The 20,205-nt window shown below is 38.0% G+C and overlaps 1 protein-coding gene across 6 annotated transcripts in view; it reads left to right on the forward strand.

Moving 5' to 3' along the window:
• The window catches only part of USP24 (ubiquitin specific peptidase 24), a 60,363-nt gene that overhangs the window by 16,609 nt on the left and 23,549 nt on the right, over nt 1-20,205 (forward strand). For 4 of the 6 annotated variants that reach the window (XM_072932458.1, XM_072932459.1, XM_072932460.1 and 1 more), the window contains exons 6-33: nt 110-145; nt 724-789; nt 2,290-2,355; nt 3,188-3,262; nt 3,983-4,141; nt 5,222-5,336; nt 5,846-5,949; nt 7,086-7,193; nt 7,657-7,752; nt 7,854-8,015; nt 9,219-9,263; nt 9,826-9,933; nt 10,544-10,693; nt 11,340-11,471; nt 12,010-12,121; nt 12,376-12,452; nt 13,297-13,437; nt 13,591-13,644; nt 13,822-13,937; nt 14,632-14,698; nt 14,861-14,971; nt 15,328-15,426; nt 15,505-15,675; nt 16,262-16,347; nt 16,491-16,584; nt 16,853-17,008; nt 19,285-19,382; nt 20,094-20,189. In XM_072932458.1, the coding sequence (XP_072788559.1) occupies nt 110-145; nt 724-789; nt 2,290-2,355; nt 3,188-3,262; nt 3,983-4,141; nt 5,222-5,336; nt 5,846-5,949; nt 7,086-7,193; nt 7,657-7,752; nt 7,854-8,015; nt 9,219-9,263; nt 9,826-9,933; nt 10,544-10,693; nt 11,340-11,471; nt 12,010-12,121; nt 12,376-12,452; nt 13,297-13,437; nt 13,591-13,644; nt 13,822-13,937; nt 14,632-14,698; nt 14,861-14,971; nt 15,328-15,426; nt 15,505-15,675; nt 16,262-16,347; nt 16,491-16,584; nt 16,853-17,008; nt 19,285-19,382; nt 20,094-20,189 (2,900 nt within the window). The remainder of the gene's footprint in view (nt 1-109; nt 146-723; nt 790-2,289; nt 2,356-3,187; nt 3,263-3,982; nt 4,142-5,221; nt 5,337-5,845; nt 5,950-7,085; nt 7,194-7,656; nt 7,753-7,853; nt 8,016-9,218; nt 9,264-9,825; nt 9,934-10,543; nt 10,694-11,339; nt 11,472-12,009; nt 12,122-12,375; nt 12,453-13,296; nt 13,438-13,590; nt 13,645-13,821; nt 13,938-14,631; nt 14,699-14,860; nt 14,972-15,327; nt 15,427-15,504; nt 15,676-16,261; nt 16,348-16,490; nt 16,585-16,852; nt 17,009-19,284; nt 19,383-20,093; nt 20,190-20,205) is intronic. The other 2 variants (XM_030278709.4, XM_030278711.4) reach the window with 1 other exon arrangement.

Raw genomic sequence — 20,205 nt, forward strand, 5'->3', positions numbered from 1 at the left:
AAGTGTGGGTTAATGGGCTAAACGTGTCTATCCAAATGTCTGTTTCAGAAGACAAATGCTTAGCGTTGATGTTGCAGCTGCTAATTTGTTCCTATTCTTATTGTTCAAGGAACCTCATGGGTGGCTGGTAGATCTGGTTAACAGGGTAGGTAAATGTAAACCAGAATTGTTGTTTGTCACTGGAATTCATTGGTCTTCAGAGATAATTTCTTCTCACCTCCCTCACCTTTCCCTGACTTGTTTTTTCACTCCTCACTTTTCTGACAACTGTAAAAAAATTAGTTTGAGATTTTAATCCTGCCTTGTAAAATATAGCTTGTTGAGTTGCTGCCTTCTCCCTTGAGTACCTTTACCCTAACATGGTATCTCTGACTAGGGGAATTTGAGAGCCCAGCTGAGGCTGCAATCATAGGTCCCCCAAGCAAAAGTGCCAGTCCAGTCAGCTGTTGCTGTATGTGGTCTGCCTTTCTTCTCTCTGTCCATTTTTACTCAAGACAGATTTTCTACCTTGATGCTTACCGTGCTACCATGTATAATTGCATTGCATTCCCCAGTGTGCCCCTGCATTCCCATGAAAATAGAAAGCTTTGTTTGGATGGGATGTTCCATGGTAAAGGACACTTGTTGGCATCTCAGGAACTGTCAGTGGAGTATTTTCTATAATCTCTTATTTAAAAGATAAACACTGTAGTTCACTGTGTAATACTGATTATTTTATTTCAGTTTGCAGAATTGGGTGGATTTTCAGCAATTCAATCCAAACTCAATTCTGAAGATATTGAGCTTGGGGTAAGTCCATCTTCTGTCATGAGACTTCTCCCTTTCCATTTTAGCCTTCATGTAGATCCAGCAGTGTCCCTCTTGGCAGTGCTTTTACCTTTTCTTTGGTACCAGAGCAACACTCCCACAGAGCCCTGGAGAAGTGCTGTCAGGCTGGAGGTCAAATGAGGTTGTACATAAGAATCCTGACTGAAGAGCAATTAAGACTTGACAGAGAAGAGGAGAAATTAGTGTACCTTTCTGCTAGCATTCAGCCTTCTAGTTAGACATCAATCAAAGTAGTTTTGTTGTATGTTCACCAGTATGTCCCTAGTTTTCTGTTTACTGCACCCATAGCTGCATTTAGCTGCAAGTGAATTGACTTCTGTCATTTATTACAGAAATCACTGTTTAAGGAAAAAAATCCTTAGGAAGATAGTGTCTAATCCTAAACAACTTTTCAAGAGCAGTGTCTTAAAACTGACTGGTTCAACAGAGCTAAGTTATTTTTGGTGATGAAGTCTAGCTTGGTTAGTTTTAGCTTCCTAACCTATATTCAGGAGACTTCCAATTCTTTCGAGGTTTGGAGAATGAGGAGGCTAAAGGAAAACTTGTGTCATCTGGAGATTTGTCCCCCAGTATAAAATCAGTCTGCTTTCAGTGACATGCCACTTGGAGGGAATTCAACTTCTTTTCTTGGGGTATAGATATTTTCTGCTTTGTATAGAGATAGGTTCATATGTGAGCTTGACAGAAGAATAAGGAAAACCTTGATTTACATGCCAGTTCTGTTACAGAAACTTTGACTTGACTTTGTTTAATGATTAATAACTGCTTGCTTAGGAAGGAAATCTGGGTCAGTGTCACTTAATTTGGGCCTTGGATTGCACTGCTGCACACTCATTTCCACAATTCTTGATCCAGTGTGAAAAGAAACTGATTTTGATATTATTTATTGGCATACAAATGCTTTTATACATTTAATTTCTTGACGATAGATACCACTTTAAAATCATGCATTGAAGAGATCTTGACATGTATATGACACATTTACAAAAGCTTTCTCCCACGTATTGCTTTGGGAAAGAAATTTGCCATATGGCTTTAACCTTAAATTTTGCATTCACACTTCTGATTGCTGTAGGGAGCAAGCAAAATGTGATATGTTCCTTTCCGTCTGTTTATTTCTGTGACTGAAACAGAATCTGTCAGAGAACACTGAACAGCGTGATGAGAGGACCAAGATTAGTGAAAACTGGGAAGGCATTTTTTATTTCAGACAAAAATATATAACACATACTGTATGCCATATATAATAATATAACACGTACTCTACTGTGTGCCATAGAGTAAATCTTTCTTAAGCCATGTGTTGTTGTAAAGGACTTGCACACCAAAAACAATCATTGTAAGTGACTGGAAACACATAAGTGATATTTGTTCACCTTCATTTGCCTTTTAACCTGTGGATTACTAACTATGAAAAGATTCCTTAAATATGCACCTAAATACTTGCTCTCTTTCTTTCAGGCAATCTCTGCATTAGTTCAGCCATTTGGAGTTTGTGCAGAATATCTTAACTCTTCTGTAGTACAGGTAAAATGTCTTTGTTATGACTTGTAAGAGGAGTGAAAATTAATTTCCAACTGTGTTGGTGTGAAACTGGTGACTAATTTGAAAAGCCTTCAAACCTCACGTTGCAGAAAGTACAAGAACCATTTTGAGCATGCTGAGGTGATGACTAAAGGGCTCAGAAAATGTTCAGATTCATTTTCCGAGAAATCATCTGTAGTCATGTATCTACATCTGCAGCAGTGAGAAGCTTTACCACTGCTATTAGTAAGCTTCAGCAGTAGAAACCACGTGGGGAAAGAATCCAGCCTGAAGGATGAATTTTGCTTTTAGTTTAACTTTCTGGCTGAGATCAAGGACATGGATATGAGAGTTTACATTGCAAAAATTGTGGCACAGGAAAAAAATTCACCAGGATCTTTTCGTATGCGCAAGTGTACTCCAGGCTTCACTCCTGCCCTCACCACCAAAAACTGATGACTTAAGTGACTGAAAGACTTTATTTGAAGAGGATGTAGTTTAGAAGCCCCTGGGAGTAAGAGAGGCACATGTACCTAGTGACTGATGTGTTTTTAGAGGGCAGTTAGTCTCTCTCTATTTGCAAACCTGCATTTTGCAAACCTGCATTTCTGACCAAGCAGTAGTCTGAAATGGGTTCTTACTCTAATTGCTTTTTATTTTCCTGGACACAGCTACCAGGATAGTTTTATCTTTGGTGTAGGTGTTGCTTTATCTCTAAGGCAGTGATGAGCTTTAAGCTAAGTATTTCCTTTTGCTGCAGTCACATCTTTCGAGTAATGCAATTGATTTCAGGAAACATTAAAATGATTGTCATGCCTTTTCTCACGTTCTTTAGCCCATGCTGGATCCAGTCATTCATAAAATGATTAAATATGTACAGAATGTAGAAGAGAAGGACTTGAAAGACAAGGTAATGTTTTACATATTAAATATTTAGGAAGAACTTCCTGCGTGTCTTGGAAGTGCTGTCAGTGTAAATTAGAACAATAGCTTTCTTCTCACTGGCAAGAATACAGCCTGTTCTGAATTCTGACTGAATGACATAATGAAAATGCATTTATCCAATTCCATTCAATACCCTTTTCAGTAAATATCTGGTTTATGACTCGTTTTAAAATATTTTGCCACTGTTGCTATCAAATTTTTGGTTTTGTTTGCCCCCTCGTGCAGCATGCTGAATGCTCACTTCTTTGACTCGGATATTTACTGACTTGCAGTCTGTTAAATTCATATTACTGTTGCATTAGCTGTTTGCTTCTGAGAATTTGGTAGTAAAGTGTCTGTGTAACTTGTGGCTACTTCCTGTGTTACCCTGAATTTGGCATTCAGTTCTGTTAAATTGTGTTGACTTTTTAATTAATTATAAATCGTTAATTTTAAACAAGAAAGTATTCATAGATTGTTGAACCAAAGGAGAGCAATTTACCAAATCTGAAGCTTTAACCAAAGGTTTCATTATCTTAAAATTCCTACTGTACAAGTAATACTTTCAGATGTACCAGGTACTGTGTTTTGATTAACCAGTCTGGTCACTAAACTTACTCTTTGTGAATCACTGCCATCCGTAGCAGAATAGCAAAAATACCAATGCCTCTGTTTGTCCCTTTTTTTGTTGTTTTGTTTCAAACAGAGACTGGTGAGTATCCCTGAGCTCTTGTCTGGGATCAAACTGCTGTGTATGCGCTTCCAGCCTGACCTGGTCACGGCAGTCGATGACTTGCGGCTGGACATTCTGCTGCGCATGTTGAAATCCCCCCACTTCAGTGCAAAAATGAATTCCCTCAAAGAAGTAGGTTGGCTTTTTGTCTGTCTGTGTGTGTGCACGAGAGCATGGGTTTGGGTAGGATGGGTTGTTAATAAGCCACTGAAACCAAAGCCTTAAAAAAAGAGATGGCGCAATATCTCCTTGCAAGCTATGTTGCCTTAGCAAAAGCTCAGTTCAAAATAAACACCAAAACAAGTAAATATAATAGGTGTTGTTCATAGCATTAGTAGCCACTGCAAAGCTTTCCAGTTAGACACAGTTTGAGAAGTGCACTATTCTAAGAAATACAATTTTAGATTGATTTATAAGCAATGGTCTATGCTATTCATTGAATATTTACTCTGGGATAATGCTGAGCACCCTGAGGTATATCCCGTTTTTCTCCTTTCACTGAGAGGAAACAGAAAAAAACCAAATGGGACTTAAAACCTATATTGATGTCTCAGTCCACTCATATCAGGTCATTGCACTACATAATTGGAGTATTTTATACTGTATTTTTTATTACAGATGTATGTGGACACTGTAGTGTTTCAGAGTCCATCTTTGCTGCTTTTTTCCTTCTCTGTTTATGAGAATGTTGAGATGTTAAACCTCAGTGCTGTTTGGTTCTTAATCATAAATGCTATGTATCCTTGGTGAATTTATAAAAGTGCAGCTTTTGAAAATGTTAGCAGAAATGTGCTTTTTCTCCCTCGAGTGAAGAGCCTGTATCAGTTCAGTACTGGATTAAAAGTAGGACACTGATTTGAGTGTAACAAGCAGAAGTCTGAGATAACCTACTTCTGGCATATCTGTAGAAAGATACCTGGCAGCACAGGCCAGCTTTTCTATGTCAGACTGAGAATAAGATTCTGCTGCATCAGAGACTGACTGTTTCTGGTTAGGAATTTGCCTTTAAACGGCTTATTTAAAAAAAAAAAAAAAAAAAAACAACACCCTGCAAAAAACAAACAATCCAAAAAATCCCAAACACCTCTGTACTCAAAGTATTTCAGGATTCACACTTAAGCTTCATCATGAGCCTTTTTGAATAGATTTCACTCTGTGTGTGTGATACAGGTAGGAATATTTTGTTAAAATCTTACATTTTGCAATTTTTAGGTAACAAAATTAATAGAAGACAGCACTGTGTCCAAGTCAGTGAAGAATGCAATAGACACAGACCGACTGCTGAATTGGCTCGTGGAGAATTCAGTCCTGTCAATTGCTCTGGAAGGTAACAGCTCTCCCAAAGCCTTTTAGCACGTTTTAAATGACTTAAATTGAAAAATCTCATCTCTCCCTTTCAATAGACTTTAATGAGAACTATTAACCAAAGAGTTCAAGGTTTCTATTGTCTCCAAAATAAAGTAAAATCCTGCAAATTCTGTAACTGTCATCTAGTCTACTGTTCGACATCTGTGCAGATGTCTTCTGCAGTACTTGGGGTTTTTTACTCACAGTTTGTATATTGTTAGCCTTCAAAAAAGAGAGAAAAGAGATGTTTTTCTCCTAAAGTAGTAACTTTTAGTAGGTGTGCTATCAGATGTATGAAGCAAAAAAAAAAAACCAGAAACGGCGTTGTTCCTTTTCTTTGTACTGATACTCGTCTGTAACAGTAAAGAAAGATCTTCCAAATGAAGATAGCTTTGTTCTCTTTTAAAATAATTAGTTCCTTTATATAAATGTAATGTATCTAATACTGTTTGAAATGTATTCATTGAGTTGCCTTTCTTTGTTTCACAGGTAATATAGACCAAGCACAGTACTGTGATCGTATAAAGGGAATTATTGAACTGCTGGGCAGCAAATTATCTTTAGATGAGCTCACTAAAATTTGGAGAATTCAGGTAAGCAATCAACACTAGGCAAGTGCTTTTAGACTGTCTTACAAACAAACATTCAAATGAAGGGATTTTAAAAAAATAATCTATACATCTCTATTGCAATGTGGAGGTGTTGAGATTTTAACAGTATAATTAATTCAAAGACTTCCTTCTACTTCCTTTATCATGTAAAATCAATTGTTCTGGCAATTTCTTGTATCACAGCTGTAAATCCTGTGATGAAGTTCAGTTCTTTGCAACAAGTATTAAGGGACTGCACAACTATTTGACTTGGCATAAGAGGTTGTCAGCCTGAAACAGGTGACAGGAATATTTGTCTAGACCAAACTAGGATATTAATCTTTGTGGCTGGAGGTATGGATTTAAAGTCAGAGTGTGACTTTAAAGAGAGTGGGCTCCATCTGTATGGGTTCCAGTTTACCTTCCTGTACAGACATATAATTGACTGACAAGTCACCTTTTGGCCTTCACTTTAAGGATATTCAACTTATTACTGTGTGGGGAAGGTGGTTTGAGTGTTCATGTAAGTGACACATGGAAACTTTGACAAGAAACTAATCTACCACTGCAGGAAATGGTTTTCTTCTCTGTGCAAGTGTTGATATTTTAGACTAAACTCCTTGAACACTCTCAGCTCTGCAGTTTGTGTGGCATGGTAGCAAGTCTTTAATGCTTAGCAAAGTTGAAATGTGATTCTAGCTCCCTCACTTTTATTCTTTAATAAAAAGCACTTCCTCCCCCTCTCTGGCTGTTGTTACCATGGTGCTCCCATCCGTGTGGGAGGAGATTTTGTATTGCTCATTTTTGAGTAAAGCCTGGAAGAGTTTCAAAGATCCAGCACCTCACACGTGAACCTCACCAAGCAATAGAAAAGGTGATGTTTGTACTGCTGCCACCACAGCAGCTTGAAGCTGCTGTAATAATGGCAGACTTGTGGTTTTGTGGTTTAGAATTAATTCGAAAGACTTCCCAGCCAGGGAAATGAGGAGCACAGACAGTTTACTCTGAACTCGTGTTTCTACCATGTCAAAAGCTGCTATTCTCACTCAGTGTGAATAGTAGAATAATGCTTATATGAATGTTTTTCTCTAGCTTGTGTAGGTTGAAGACTTAGCTTCTTGTGTTTTCCTCCTTTTCAGTCAGGACAGTCCTCCACTGTGATTGAGAACATACACACCATTATTGCTGCAGCTGCTGTGAAGTTTAGCTCTGATCAGCTCAATCATTTATTTGTTCTAATCCAAAAGGTAAGTTTTCACATGATTTTACATTCCTTAGGAAGAGAATTTATGAGATGTACTTGTGCATCCAGCCTACTGAAAAGCAGATACCTTGAATTTGTATTTTCTATATAAATGTAAAATTTGCTATTAAACACTTTTACTACTAACTTTTATGTTAACCCAGAAACCTAATCTGCTACTATATTGCTAATTGGCTTGGATTTTAAGTACATTGGATAGCCAGTCCTAAGGGACTTAAAGTAAAATTTTATTATTATCTTTAATCCCTATTGGTATTTGAAAAAGAGTCGAGCAAATTAGTGCTGTAACTCCCAGCAACAGAAATAAGGAAATACTTATAGTGGAAACATACTTGTTTGTATTTTGAATTTCCTGCAGTAAAGTAATTGTGGATTATATTTTTGTGTACACTTGAGGTGTAACAGCCTGACAGAGGTGCTCTAACATTGATTTCTTTGCTCTCCAGAGCTGGGAGACAGAGAGTGACCGAGTGAGGCAGAAGCTGCTGAGCCTCATTGGGCGCATTGGCCGAGAAGCACGAGTGGAAACAACCACTGGCAAGGCAAGTGGATGCTTTTCCTTTGGATATTTCATTTACTAAACGTAGAGTTGCTAGCCTCTGTACTTCCTAAGTCTTGACTAGCCTTGCTTTTCTTCCTCCAGGTTCTGGAAGTACTTTGGGAGCTGGCTCATCTTCCAACGTTACCGTGCAGTCTTATCCAGCAGGCCTTGGAGGAGCACCTGACAATCCTCAGTGATGCTTATGCAGTGAAAGAGGCAATCAAAAGGAGCTACATCATCAAATGCATAGAGGATATTAAGAGGGTTGGTTTATTATTTTATCTTTTCCAAAATTAAATCTTATCTAGCCTCGATGTTGCCCTTTTCTTTCAAGATGCACAAATTGTGTGTCCCATCTGTAAGTTCTTACCTTGGGGAGTCCTCGAGAGGGGTAGGCTTTGTGTGAGCCACTTTGTTGATCATGAGACTCATAGTAAGTCTCTTGCCTTTGTTTTAAGCAAATTTTCAGCACAAGGAGTGATCAGTTTATGGGAAACTACCAGGATGGGCCCAAGGTTAGAATTTGCAAATGGAACCACTGTAAAGGTATGTCAGTATTTTAACTGTCCCTTTCATGTGAAAGCCTAGATTAGTTTATTTTGAGTAAAGCATGTTCTGGCATGACCGTCAAGTCTCAAAATGCAAATCAATATTTCAATTGTAGAAGTTTTGTGTTTTAAAATACTTGACTCTCTTCCTGTAACATAAAGAAGCCATTCCAAAAGCTGCCTGTACTGTTTCCTGGTAGCAGCAGAGATGTGCATGGCTTAAAAGACTGCTTATATTCTCTCCTGCACTGTTCACATAGCAGGCAGTTTTTCTTCAGGCCTGCAGGAATGCTCCTGTCTTTTTTTCAGCCTGTAGTATGCTGTAAATAAAGAAAAAGGCTTGTACTTTTTTTGTTGATTTCTTTAATGCTAAGTTAGGATTTGTCTGTGTTGCATCTGTAGAGGATTTTAGATGTTTAGGAGGTATGTTGATCCTTGATACTGATCACACTTCTCTGTGTGTGTTCCTGAATATGAATTTGGAATCTTGGGTTCTCAATGTCTGTAAAAGTTGTAGGTTTTTTTTATTTTGGATCTTCTCTTATGCTTTCTTAATCTCATTCCTTTTAATTATATTCTGGCAAGGGCTTTTACATAGGTGCTGCAGTGGGAAACACTAACAAAAGCTGTAATTGTAAACTAGAAGGGATTGGGGTAAGCATACAGCAGACTTGTAAAATACATAGTTCTTACTTTCCTTCATTAGGGAAATGAAGACATAAACTGGGAGGGAATGTAATGCCAAGGCAGCTTTCTCATATTTGTGAGGAAGTCTTCAGTGGAGAGGTCTCTGTTATGGTTGGGTTCCTTCAACCTCTCTGAGTGTGTAGGTGGTTTTGGGTGTTGTCAGTATTTAAACCAGACATCACTTCTCTAAACAAGCAACCTCAGTACTGGTCTGTGTGGTCAAACTTTACAGAAAATGAAGCCTCCCAGAAAAATGATGAGCAGTTCTAAAAATGAGGTAGGAGGGTTGTTCTTTGTAGGATCTCTTTCAAAACGCAGCTTAAGTATCCTTTGCTTCCTATCAGGGAGCTGCTTGCAGCACCAATCGGAAATTTCTTGTCTCTTAAGCCTCAGTAGTGTTTGAAATTCCTCCTTCTTTTGCTCTTGCTTTAGCAGCAAATAATATCATTTGACTGGATTTGCCCTTTTATGCCCTTTTAGACCTGTTTCCCATCCCGTAATTGAGGAAGGTGGTGGTTATCTCTCTCTGGTGCAATTGAGCTCTTTTTGGCTACTTAATTTGCATGTTCTCTAGCAAGGAGCTGCCACTTTGGGCTTAATAATAGGGATAGCAAAATGATATATGTGTGTATCAAGGGACTTGTTGTAGAAAGTGAAGAAGAGCAGTTTGAGTGTGTTTGAAAAGAGAGCAGGAACAAATACCTGAAGCCAGCAGAGGTGGTAGCTGTTCTTTTGAAACAGCAGCCTTAACAGATATCATTAGGTTTCCAGAAGTCTGAGAGGAAGGTTAATCTGTTGTTGACCAGATGTGTAATTGTTTTTACCTTTCCTGCTACCAGTCGTCCCAGCACAATAATCCTCAGTTTGTGTGGGTGGTGCCAGCCTTGCGTCAGCTCCATGAAATCACACGTTCATTTATTAAGCAAACTTACCAAAAACAAGACAAGGTAAGGCTATATGCTGACAAGTTTGTTGAAACTTTTGTTGTGTCTGTGTAGCTCAGCCAAACAAGGAAGTTTGAATTTAGGAAAAAAAATATTAGCTAATAAACAATTTTAAAAGTAGTTTGGTGATGTAGCATAAACAAGCTATTGGAGTAGAGGTGCTGTGCTGTCCCTTTGTGTGTGTGTGTATGTATAAATCTGTTTGCTGTGTCAGGACTAATTTGTTTTATTCTCAGCTTTTTGTAGAATAATTAACAGGCATGTTTGTGTTAAGAAATTAACAATGGCTAATGTTTAGACCAACTGCTTTGTAATTGAATTGACATTGACTCTTGGAAAAACAAACTAAAGTAGCAGCAATCATGTGTGCCATAGAGTGGCTGTGTGGAGGTGTGGGACTTTTCAATCTGCAGCATTTGTGTTTCAGCACCTGCTGAAAACACCAGCATCATGGGGGTTGGGTGCTTGGAAGGGAACAGCTGACTTTGAGTGGGGGTACATGACTCCTTCTGGTAAGAGATGTGTGTCCATAGGAGAGCAAAATGCTGTACGCACACCCCTGTTTAACTATTGTTTTAAAAACTTCTTTTCTCTCTTTTATTTTATTGCCAAGAGCATTATTCAAGATTTAAAGAAAAACTTTGAAATAGTGAAGTTGGTGACAGGAAGCTTGATATCCTGTCACCGTTTGGCTGCATCTGTGGCAGGCCCAGGAGGGCTGGTGGGAGCAACACTGGTGGATGGCCGATACACTTACCGGGAGGTACCAGATTTCTTTATCTTCTTGTTTCACTTTTGAAATTCACTGGTGAATAATAATTTATAGTTCTACTACTTATGTACGAAGGCTTGTTTTACCCTTGTTATTATATAGAAGAAAGCTGTGTAAATATTACACGAAATTACACAAGATCCTTAGCAATATCTTTACCTGGTGAAGAGTAGATCTCCCCATCCTAGGGTCTGTTGTTGCCAAGCCTGTGCAGTTTCCAGCTTCTTCACCAGCTTCAGTTCCTGGTAGAGGTGATACCCTTGAGTGTGTTGTGAAGCTCTTAATACCTGCAACAGATTTCTAATTAGCACATAGAAGCCACACACACAAATAGCAGTTTGTTGCTAATCCTTTGATAATTATTTTTTCCGTGGTAGTTTTGACTTAATGTCAAATACTATCACCACCAGCAAAGTAAGAGCAAATCCAAGGAGATTTCAGTGTTATTTTCAGAAAGGTAACCACAAAGTATTTTTAAAATAGAAATAAATCACACAAACAGTTTCTGCTTCTAGGCTTTTTGAAGTTGTGCTGTTGTTTGACAACTAAATTTGCAAAAAAAAAAAAATAGAATGCTCAGAGCACTTGTTTCAGAAAAAAAAATCCTAAGGTTGAGTTTTTGTTTCTTCTTTCTCAGTATTTGGAGGCACATCTAAAATTTTTGGCATTTTTTCTGCAAGAAGCCACCCTTTATTTGGGCTGGAATCGTGCCAGGGAGATCTGGGAATGCCTTGTAACTGGCCAAGATGTTTGTGAGTTGGACCGAGAGGTAAGAAAAACTTGAAAAGTTGGTTTCTGTGGTTGCAGAAGGAATTTTAATGGATCATGAGCAACATGTGTGTTTGTTGAGACATGTGGAGTGTGAGAAGCAAACACAAACTAGTCATGCATTTTATCCTTTGTGTAGGCTACAGCAGCCACTGTTAGGAGTTCACTTATGGCCAGAATGCTCTTTTAACATTGACAAACATTTAACATTTTTTGTTAACATTTAACAAAATTTTACTGGAAGAGGGACATTGGCTGGGAGATTAGTTGAAGATGCTGGTTTGAAAAGGGGTACCTGGAGGTTGGTGTAGATATAAGGATACATTTATTATTTCAGTGAAAGATGACTATGAAGTACCCTAAAGCCTGCAATGCAGGCTCTATAACATGTGAGGTTACCAGATGAGATTTTGAACCTCTTTCTGTAGATAAAACTTCTGCAAGATGAGTTCCTGTGGTATCTGACATAGTTTACTGTATAAAACTAAAATATTTGACGTGACAGTGGGGTAAAAATTATGTCTACCTTTCATTCACAGATGTGCTTTGAGTGGTTTACAAAAGGGCAGCATGATCTGGAGAGTGATGTGCAGCAACAGCTCTTCAAAGAGAAAATTCTTAAACTGGAATCATATGAAATTACTATGAATGGTAAGAAAATGGATTTGGTTAGCAGATTTGGGGTTGAAATATATACCAGAAATTTGCTTCCTAAGCCTTCAAATTAAACATCTAACCAGTTCTATAAATCAGTGTAATAAAGGGATCTGTCATTTTGAGCTTTTTTAGTTGCAGAGGGAAAAGTTCATCTCCTGTATTTGACAACTTTACTTTTTAAACATTGAAACTAAACCTGACCAGCACAAAAAAAAAAAAAAAAAAACTGCACTTTTTTTCACTTTCAGGTTTCAGTTTATTTAAGACATTCTTTGAAAATGTGAACCTGTGTGACCATCGGCTGAAGAGACAAGGAACTCAACTGGTGAGTGTGCTCTGGCAAATTTGTTCCTGTGTCCTACCTGTGTCCTCTTAGGGACAGGAGGCAAGGATTGTGTAGCAGCTGTTTGACATGGTCATGTTTGTATGAATGACCAGATTATCCTTGTAGCATTACCATTGTTAAATTCTGAGGCTAAAATTCTGACAATTTGAACAGTTAAAGTTCAGCAATTGAAAGCTGGAAGCTGGTTTGTAGCTTGTAAAACTTTGCAGGAGGAAGGGCTGAAGTATTTTTTTTTAAATAAACATGGATTCTAGCAGTGAAAGTCTCTTTTTAAATTATTTTTTATTTTTCTTCTTTGCATGGGAGTTAGACTTATCATATTTAAATTCTAACCTACTATAATTTTTAACTCTAATCTTTCAGTGGTTTTGTTAAATTAATGGTTATATGTTAAGTAGTTCTCTGTAGGCATTTTAGATCTTTATCACAGAGAACTTACTTCAAATGCAGAATTTTTTGCCAAGTATCATAGCAGGTTTTGTGATGGTTTATTGTGTGGTTAGTTACCATGTTGACTCTTTTGAAACCAATTCCATTCCAGATTAAATTTCTCCATGCTTTTAAATTTTTTAATTTTTCAGTTGGCTTGGCTGAGATTGTTCTTTGGAACTTCTTTATCCATCAGTAAACAATTTTTTTTTTCTTGTATAAATACACAAATCTGCAGTAGTTGGTTTAACTTCACACTGTGCCAAAGTTTGGCAGTATGTTGGAAAAGAAAATTTTTAAGTTTTAATCAAAAGATGCTTTTCCAACAGTTTTGTCCCTGTGGTTCTTGTGTAAGAAATCCAGTAATGTTTTACTGTTGTTCTTCCTTGTGTAGAGCGTAGAAAAACTGGAATTAATAGGAATGGATTTCATTTGGAAGATTGCAATGGAGTCACCAGATGAAGAAATTGCCAATGAAGCTATTCAATTGATAATAAATTACAGCTATATTAATCTAACTCCCAGATTGAAAAAGGTAGGCATATATTTGTACATAAATGTGCTTTGACATTCATAAAGTCTTGTTACTCTGCATGTTCAGCTGTGTGCTTTGTGGGTTCTGTCAGTTTATGAGTAACTCCCATGATTTTAGTGTAAGTTCTAATTAATTTGTTCATTTTATCTTTAGGATTCAGTATCACTGCACAAGAAATTCATTGCTGATTGCTACACACGATTAGAGGTAAAGGATAAATTTTAATTATTCTTGTGCCTACATCCTTTTAGTTCTGTTTCTTAGAATAAGAATACTTGTCTATGATAGTTCCATTTAAAGAAAAAAATTCTTTCCACAAATATTTTTTGTCCTCTGAGCTTTCCAGGACATCCTGACTGTCCCTTGCTGTGCTCTGTGTTGCAGGCAGCCAGCTCTGCGCTCGGCGGTCCAACATTAACACACGCTGTCACAAGAGCTACAAAAATGCTCACAGCAACTGCCATGCCTACAGTGGCAACATCGGTTCAGTCTCCTTACAGGTAGGCTAACCTCTTAAGGAATAAATATGACAGTAGACATTTGCTCCCAGCTGCTTCCCACAAGATTCTGAGTGCTAATTGAAGTAATTGGTAATTGTAAATTCTGGTGGTTCCTCAACTGAATATTCCAATTGCTGTGCAATAGGAGTTCCAGAGATTTTTGGGAAAACTGTGTTTAAAAACAAAACAAGGTAACAAAGAAAACCAAAGTCAAATAGACATTAAAAAAGCCCAAAACAGTGGGTCAAAACCAAAAAAACCACCCTGCCTCCAGCCCGTCAAAAACCAAAACCAACCAACAAAAACAAAATAAAAAAACCCAGAGGTTATTACCAGCCTATTAATCATGTAATATTTCTGAGACAGTGGGATTTAGGTGTGGTTCTTCTTAAATTAGGTAAGAAAAGGTTGTTTTTTCAACCTCAAGCTTAATTTAGTCATACCTGAATACGTGTAACTTAAATATAAGAGCATAGGGTGGGACCTTTAGAAATATGAGTCTTCCTCTGAAACTGGCAACATCTCAAGCACTACAACAGGAGCCTCTTGGCCTGTTTTCCTAGTTCATTTCTGCTGAATTAACTCCAAGTTTAAGGAGGTACCTTCAAAACCAGACAATTCATGGTAGTTACCCGTGGGCGTTGGAAAGTAATCTTCAAGACAAGTTACTCTTGTTTTCAATGTTTCTCTTTAGGTCAACTAAACTTGTAATAATTGAGAGGCTGCTGCTGTTGGCAGAGCGTTATGTGATAACAATAGAGGTAAGATGTGTAATTTCCTACTAGGCAAGGCTAAGAACACAACTTCCAATTTTATTAAAAAGCAGTAAAAGTTATTTAAACATGCAACTCTAGTTACCCACCATTACAGAAATGTCTTTGTTTTCAAGAGTGATGTTTACTGTCAGTCTTCTCTTCCTGTAGGACCTTTACTCTGTTCCCCGAACTATTCTACCTCATGGTGCCTCTTTCCATGGACATCTTTTAACCCTGAATGTTACATATGAGTCTACCAAAGATACCTTCACCATAGAGGTGGGTGTGCCCAGCCCTGTGTGTGCCATGGATTGTTGGATATGTAGCCACTCTTGGTGGGTTTTATGTCTGGAATGAATAGAGCAAGGTGGTTATAAAGATTCCAGTCAACCTGAAAACTCTTCTTGAAAATGTTAAAAATATATACATGGTAATGTCTGTGGACCCCAGAATGGGAAAAATAAGTTTTTTGCTCACTGTGGGTGTTGGAGCATTTCTGTGCTGTCCTATCCTGACAGTCTTATGAACAATACTTTTACCACCCTATGCAGGAAGACTCTTTCAAAAGATTTTAATTTTTCTTGGCATTTACTGCTCGAGCAGACTTACTGAACCAGTGTTGTTTAATTTCACAGGCTCATAGCAATGAAACTGTAGGAAGTGTCAGGTGGAAGATAGCAAAGATGTTGAATTCACCTGTGGAAAATATACAAATATTTGCCAATGACAGCCTGGTATGTTAACTACAAAGAATTCCTATTTTGATGAAATTTAGTATTTTCCAGAACTAAACAATAAATATTTTCTTGCAGCTAACAGTAAACAAAGATCAGAAACTACTCCACCAGCTGGGTTTCTCTGATGAACAAATCCTTACAGTAAAAACATCAGGAAGTGGGACTCCATCAGGGAGCTCTGCAGATTCCTCAACCAGTTCCAGCAACAGCAGCAGTGTATTTAGTTCATCCTATGCAATGGAACAGGTACAGCAGAATATGACCTGAAGCCTTCCCTCAGCTTTTTCCTGAAGCAGGGATAGATGGAGGAGAGAGTAGGAGCTCCAGTAAGATCTTCCAATCTTTAATAATCTGGTTTTGCTTTCAAACTGCAATTGAAACAAATAATCTAAATACACAACTGCTTTGGGCATGCAGGTTGGATTTTATAATCTGTACTATCACCTATGGTAGCCTGCTTGGTGTTTATTCATCTCTGTAGGGACTTTTAAGCAAATAGGACCCATCTGGTTTAATTTTGAGACTGTGTATTTGTTGAGGATAAAGATTTCCACATTTTCACTATTAAAAAGCTGCAGTATGAAAGTAAACGAAGAAGCATCAACTGGCATGTTCAGAGCACTCTTGGTTTGCTTTGTATTTTGATTTTCATAACAACTGACTTCAAAAATTGACTGTTAATGATGTAAATGGTATATCAGCCTTGAAAGTACCTGGAATTTCTGTGGGTCAGGTTGGCATCTAGTCCATTTGCTTCAGTGAAGAGCTCTGTTAAATTTACATGTAACAGAGAAGGGAGAAAAAGACCTTTGTATTTCTGCTTAATTCTCAGGAGAAATCCCTCCCTGGAGTCGTCATGGCTCTCGTGTGTAATGTGTTTGATATGCTTTACCAGCTTGCCAACCTGGAGGAGCCAAGGTAAACAGATTAAATGGTTACTAAATATTAAAGAATTGCTCCCAGTGCCCAGTTTGAATACTCACTCCACTGTGTGCAGGCATCCACCAGGCCAGTGTGGCTGAGCCCTTGGTTTGTGCACGTAACTTCTGATTTCTTTTCAGGATAACACTGCGAGTGAGGAAGCTTCTGCTCCTGATTCCCACTGACCCAGCTATTCAGGAGGCTCTTGACCAGCTTGATTCCCTGGGAAGAAAGGTATGGATTAAATAATTGATTATGGTGAGCTACACAAAGGATTTTACTACCAGATTCCTTAAATTCCCTGTCAGATTATTATACACAGAGGGTTTGAAACTACAGCAAAATAATGTTCGTTAATAATGTTAAGTCAATGTTCATTATTGATTTATTTCCAAGCAGCCAGAGGTGAGAGGGTTATTACAGGGGTTGTAGGAAATGGATTCCCAATTACAGCAAAACAGAGGAGTCTCAAAATATTTCTTCTGTGACTTTTTCCTCCTAGAAAACACTGCTTTCAGAATCCAGTTCTCAGTCCTCGAAATCCCCATCCTTGTCTTCAAAACACCAACATCAGCCCAGTGCCAGTTCAATTCTAGAAAGTCTTTTCAGATCTTTTGCTCCAGGCATGTCCACGTTCAGAGTGCTCTACAATTTGGAGGTAAGAAAACAAATTTGCTGGTTTTTGTGTTTCTGAGCAGCAAGAGTTAAGTATTTCTAGGTTTTTTGGGCAGAAGTCCACTGTGATGGGGTCATTATCAAAAATGCAAATATTGTGACACATTCTGCTTTTATACATGTGAATTTTACACAGAATGAAAGGGACAGAAAGTTCCTTTCAGAGACTTTACTGAGAAGCCAGGCCCTTCTTTGTGTGATTTGTAAGGTGGAAGAAGTGTTCTGAAGTAAGTGGAGAGGAGCAATGACACATCAAATTCTTACTGTTTAGATAAAATTCCTGCTTGAATCTCTGGATCTCTGAAAATGCAATTTTTAATGTATATATATAAATGTTGGCACTTAAAAATTAATGGCAGCTATTATAAGTTGGATTGATTATGCTTGATTAAATTTGTCAGAAACTTCTGTGCTGTGTATGTCTCCCATTTTCTGTCTAAGGAGGAGTGTTTTTACAAATCATTCAGCTGGGAAGAATTTTCACTATCCAAACGTGCAGGGCTTTTGCCAAGAGGCCTCTGGCCTTTTTTGGCTGCACAGGTAGAGTGGAATACATGGATCATTTTTACCCTTAAGCATTCTCCTAAATTCTTTAGCTAAAATCCTGAATAGGGCCCTGTAAAGATTTTTTCCTAGAGTTCAGAGAAGGGGTTTTAAAGATTACAGGAGTTCAGCTGGTGTTGTTGGTAGGACACAGTAACCTGCACACTAAAAGCTGGACAGTGTTTAGTTTTACTTGCAGGTCCCACTGTTTATAAGGATCCACAGCAAATGTGATTTGAACAATTTGAAGCTGGAGGACCAATTGCCAACTGCTTCCAGAATATTAGACAAAATTATTCTGTTTCCTTCATGCTGCCAAGATTACTGTAGGAATTTTCTTGTGGTTGCTTCCCTTTAGGTTTCCACAGTCTAATGTTAGCTCTTCGTCTTCCTACAGTTATCACACTCCTACCTTAGGATTCCCCTTTTTCTGTACAGCTGGAGTGAAAGATACTTGATTATGTCTTTGGAATATGTTGACAAGTTCTACAACTCGAAGCAAATGGTTTAGGGTGTCTTGTTGAGCTGACAGGTTATATAGCAGTAGGATGGGAGAGTTATTTGCTGCTTCTGTGCCAGAGAAAATAATAAAAGCAAGTAATAAATTGCCTGCTTTTCTGGCAAGGGATAAGAAGTAATAAATTGGATTAGATGTAGAGATTATATGAGTGGACTTGTTCCTCAACTCCAGTCAAGCCAATTGGAAGATGGTTTTTCTCAGGTAAAGGAATATGTGCTTTTTTATCCCCTCAGCTGGTGATCTGGTGAAAAGATGAGAACCAGTCTGAACTGCTTTCTGAAAAAATGTGCACAGGAAATTTGCAGAACATATGAAAGAGATGAAAATTGAATGTTGCAGATGTCCAGGGGGTGATAAGATTTCATGCCTGGAATTCTGTAAAACATTCTTCTGATCTCTGGACCTGGAAGGAGATGTATTTTGTTTGCAGCATTGTTGGCTGTACATGCCAAGGAGACTTTTCAAGACAGTAAATCATAGCTGTGGGGTTTTCTGGGATTTTGGGAGGGCCCAGGGTTTGTTTGGTTGATGGTTTTGGGGTTTTTGCAGGGGGTTTTTTTGGTAGGTTGATTTGTTTGGGTGTTGGGTTTTTTTAATGTGAAGTGAAACAGATTATACACATAAATGAGATCTGACCCACAGAGACCACAGACTTACTTCTGGCTGAGTTTCTGAGTGTATTTGCACTCTGAAATTTAGTGCTGATTCAAAACAGGAGGGATGATAGAGTGGTGATGTTCATAAGGCCTCTAGAATTACCTTAGCCATCTTTTACAAAGAATAATAGTAATACAACTATATTTCAGAAGTGTGACTAATAAGTAAGCCATCTGTAGGGTGTTTTATGTGATACTGTGAATTGAAAATCCAGAACCAAGAAGAATTTGTGCTCCTAAAAAGCCCCAAGTGAACCAGAATATGACATTCCATGTACTTCATCCCTTAACATGTAAACTGCAGTGAGAACAAAATGTTTTGATTCAGAATAAACATCTGTAGTTGCCGTGGTTCTAAATATTTGAGATTTTTTGAGTATATGAGATTTCTCTTACTGACTACAGTTTTGTGTAAGTGTATTATAAATTGCTTCATTTGTAGTGGATTTTTTTCAGTTACACTTTCAAACTTCAACAGGTAAAGAACACTAAGAGGGACAGTAGTTTACATCTGCTTATTTATTTATTTCTTTGTTATAGGTGCTGAGCTCCAAGCTGATGCCAACTGCAGATGATGAAATGGCAAGGAACTGTGCCAAGTCTTTCTGTGAAAATTTCCTCAGAGCAGGAGGTTTGAGGTTAGATTTCAAAACCTTGACTCAATTTGTAGCACTTTATTTAGTTAGCAGTTGTGTGGTTTCCTATTTCTGCACAGTAGCACACTAATACACCTGTCAGCTTCTTTTTCAGAGAAAAAAATCCACCCAAGGCTGTTTCACCACTGCCCAGTAGCTGTCATATTTAAGATAGTAGATGTTGTTAAATCTCAAAATCAAGCTAGGCACAAATAAGTTTGTGAAGTGTAGCTTAGTAGTTGATATTTGGCTAGTTTTTGACATTTAAGTGTTTCAATTCAAATTTGCAAGTGTCTACATTGTACTCCTCTGTGTAGACACCAGTGGACATTTTAAGCAGTCACTGTATAGGTCATGCAGTGGGAACCAAATTAAATTTGTAATTACAGTCTTGAAAATTCAGACTCTTCATATAAGAGTTAAGGCACAGTGTGAGTGGTTTGGAAGACTTGACAATACTGATTGTATGAGATTTATCAAGTATACTTTGCTCTTCTATCCATGGCACTCCTCTACCCAAGAGATCTTGAAGCATTTTCCAGCAGGAGCAGAAAGCTTCCACCTGTAGATATAAAAGGAGAAAATGAGGATGTTGGCCTCCAACGAAGCCAGTTTGAACTGGGCCTCAGCTGAGTGGATAGAAGGAAGGAAAGATAGACACAAATTAATTGAAACATTTCCAAATGGAGTCTGTCTTATTGATTTGTTTTTAAGTTTGGTGGTGAATGTGATGCAGAGAGATTCCATCCCATCAGAGGTGGACTATGAAACAAGACAAGGAGTCTATTCCATCTGCCTGCAGCTTGCAAGGTATGTAATTGCTGCT

This window comes from Taeniopygia guttata, chromosome 8 (assembly GCF_048771995.1).
Source record: "Taeniopygia guttata chromosome 8, bTaeGut7.mat, whole genome shotgun sequence".
NCBI classification, from domain to species: domain Eukaryota; kingdom Metazoa; phylum Chordata; class Aves; order Passeriformes; family Estrildidae; genus Taeniopygia; species Taeniopygia guttata.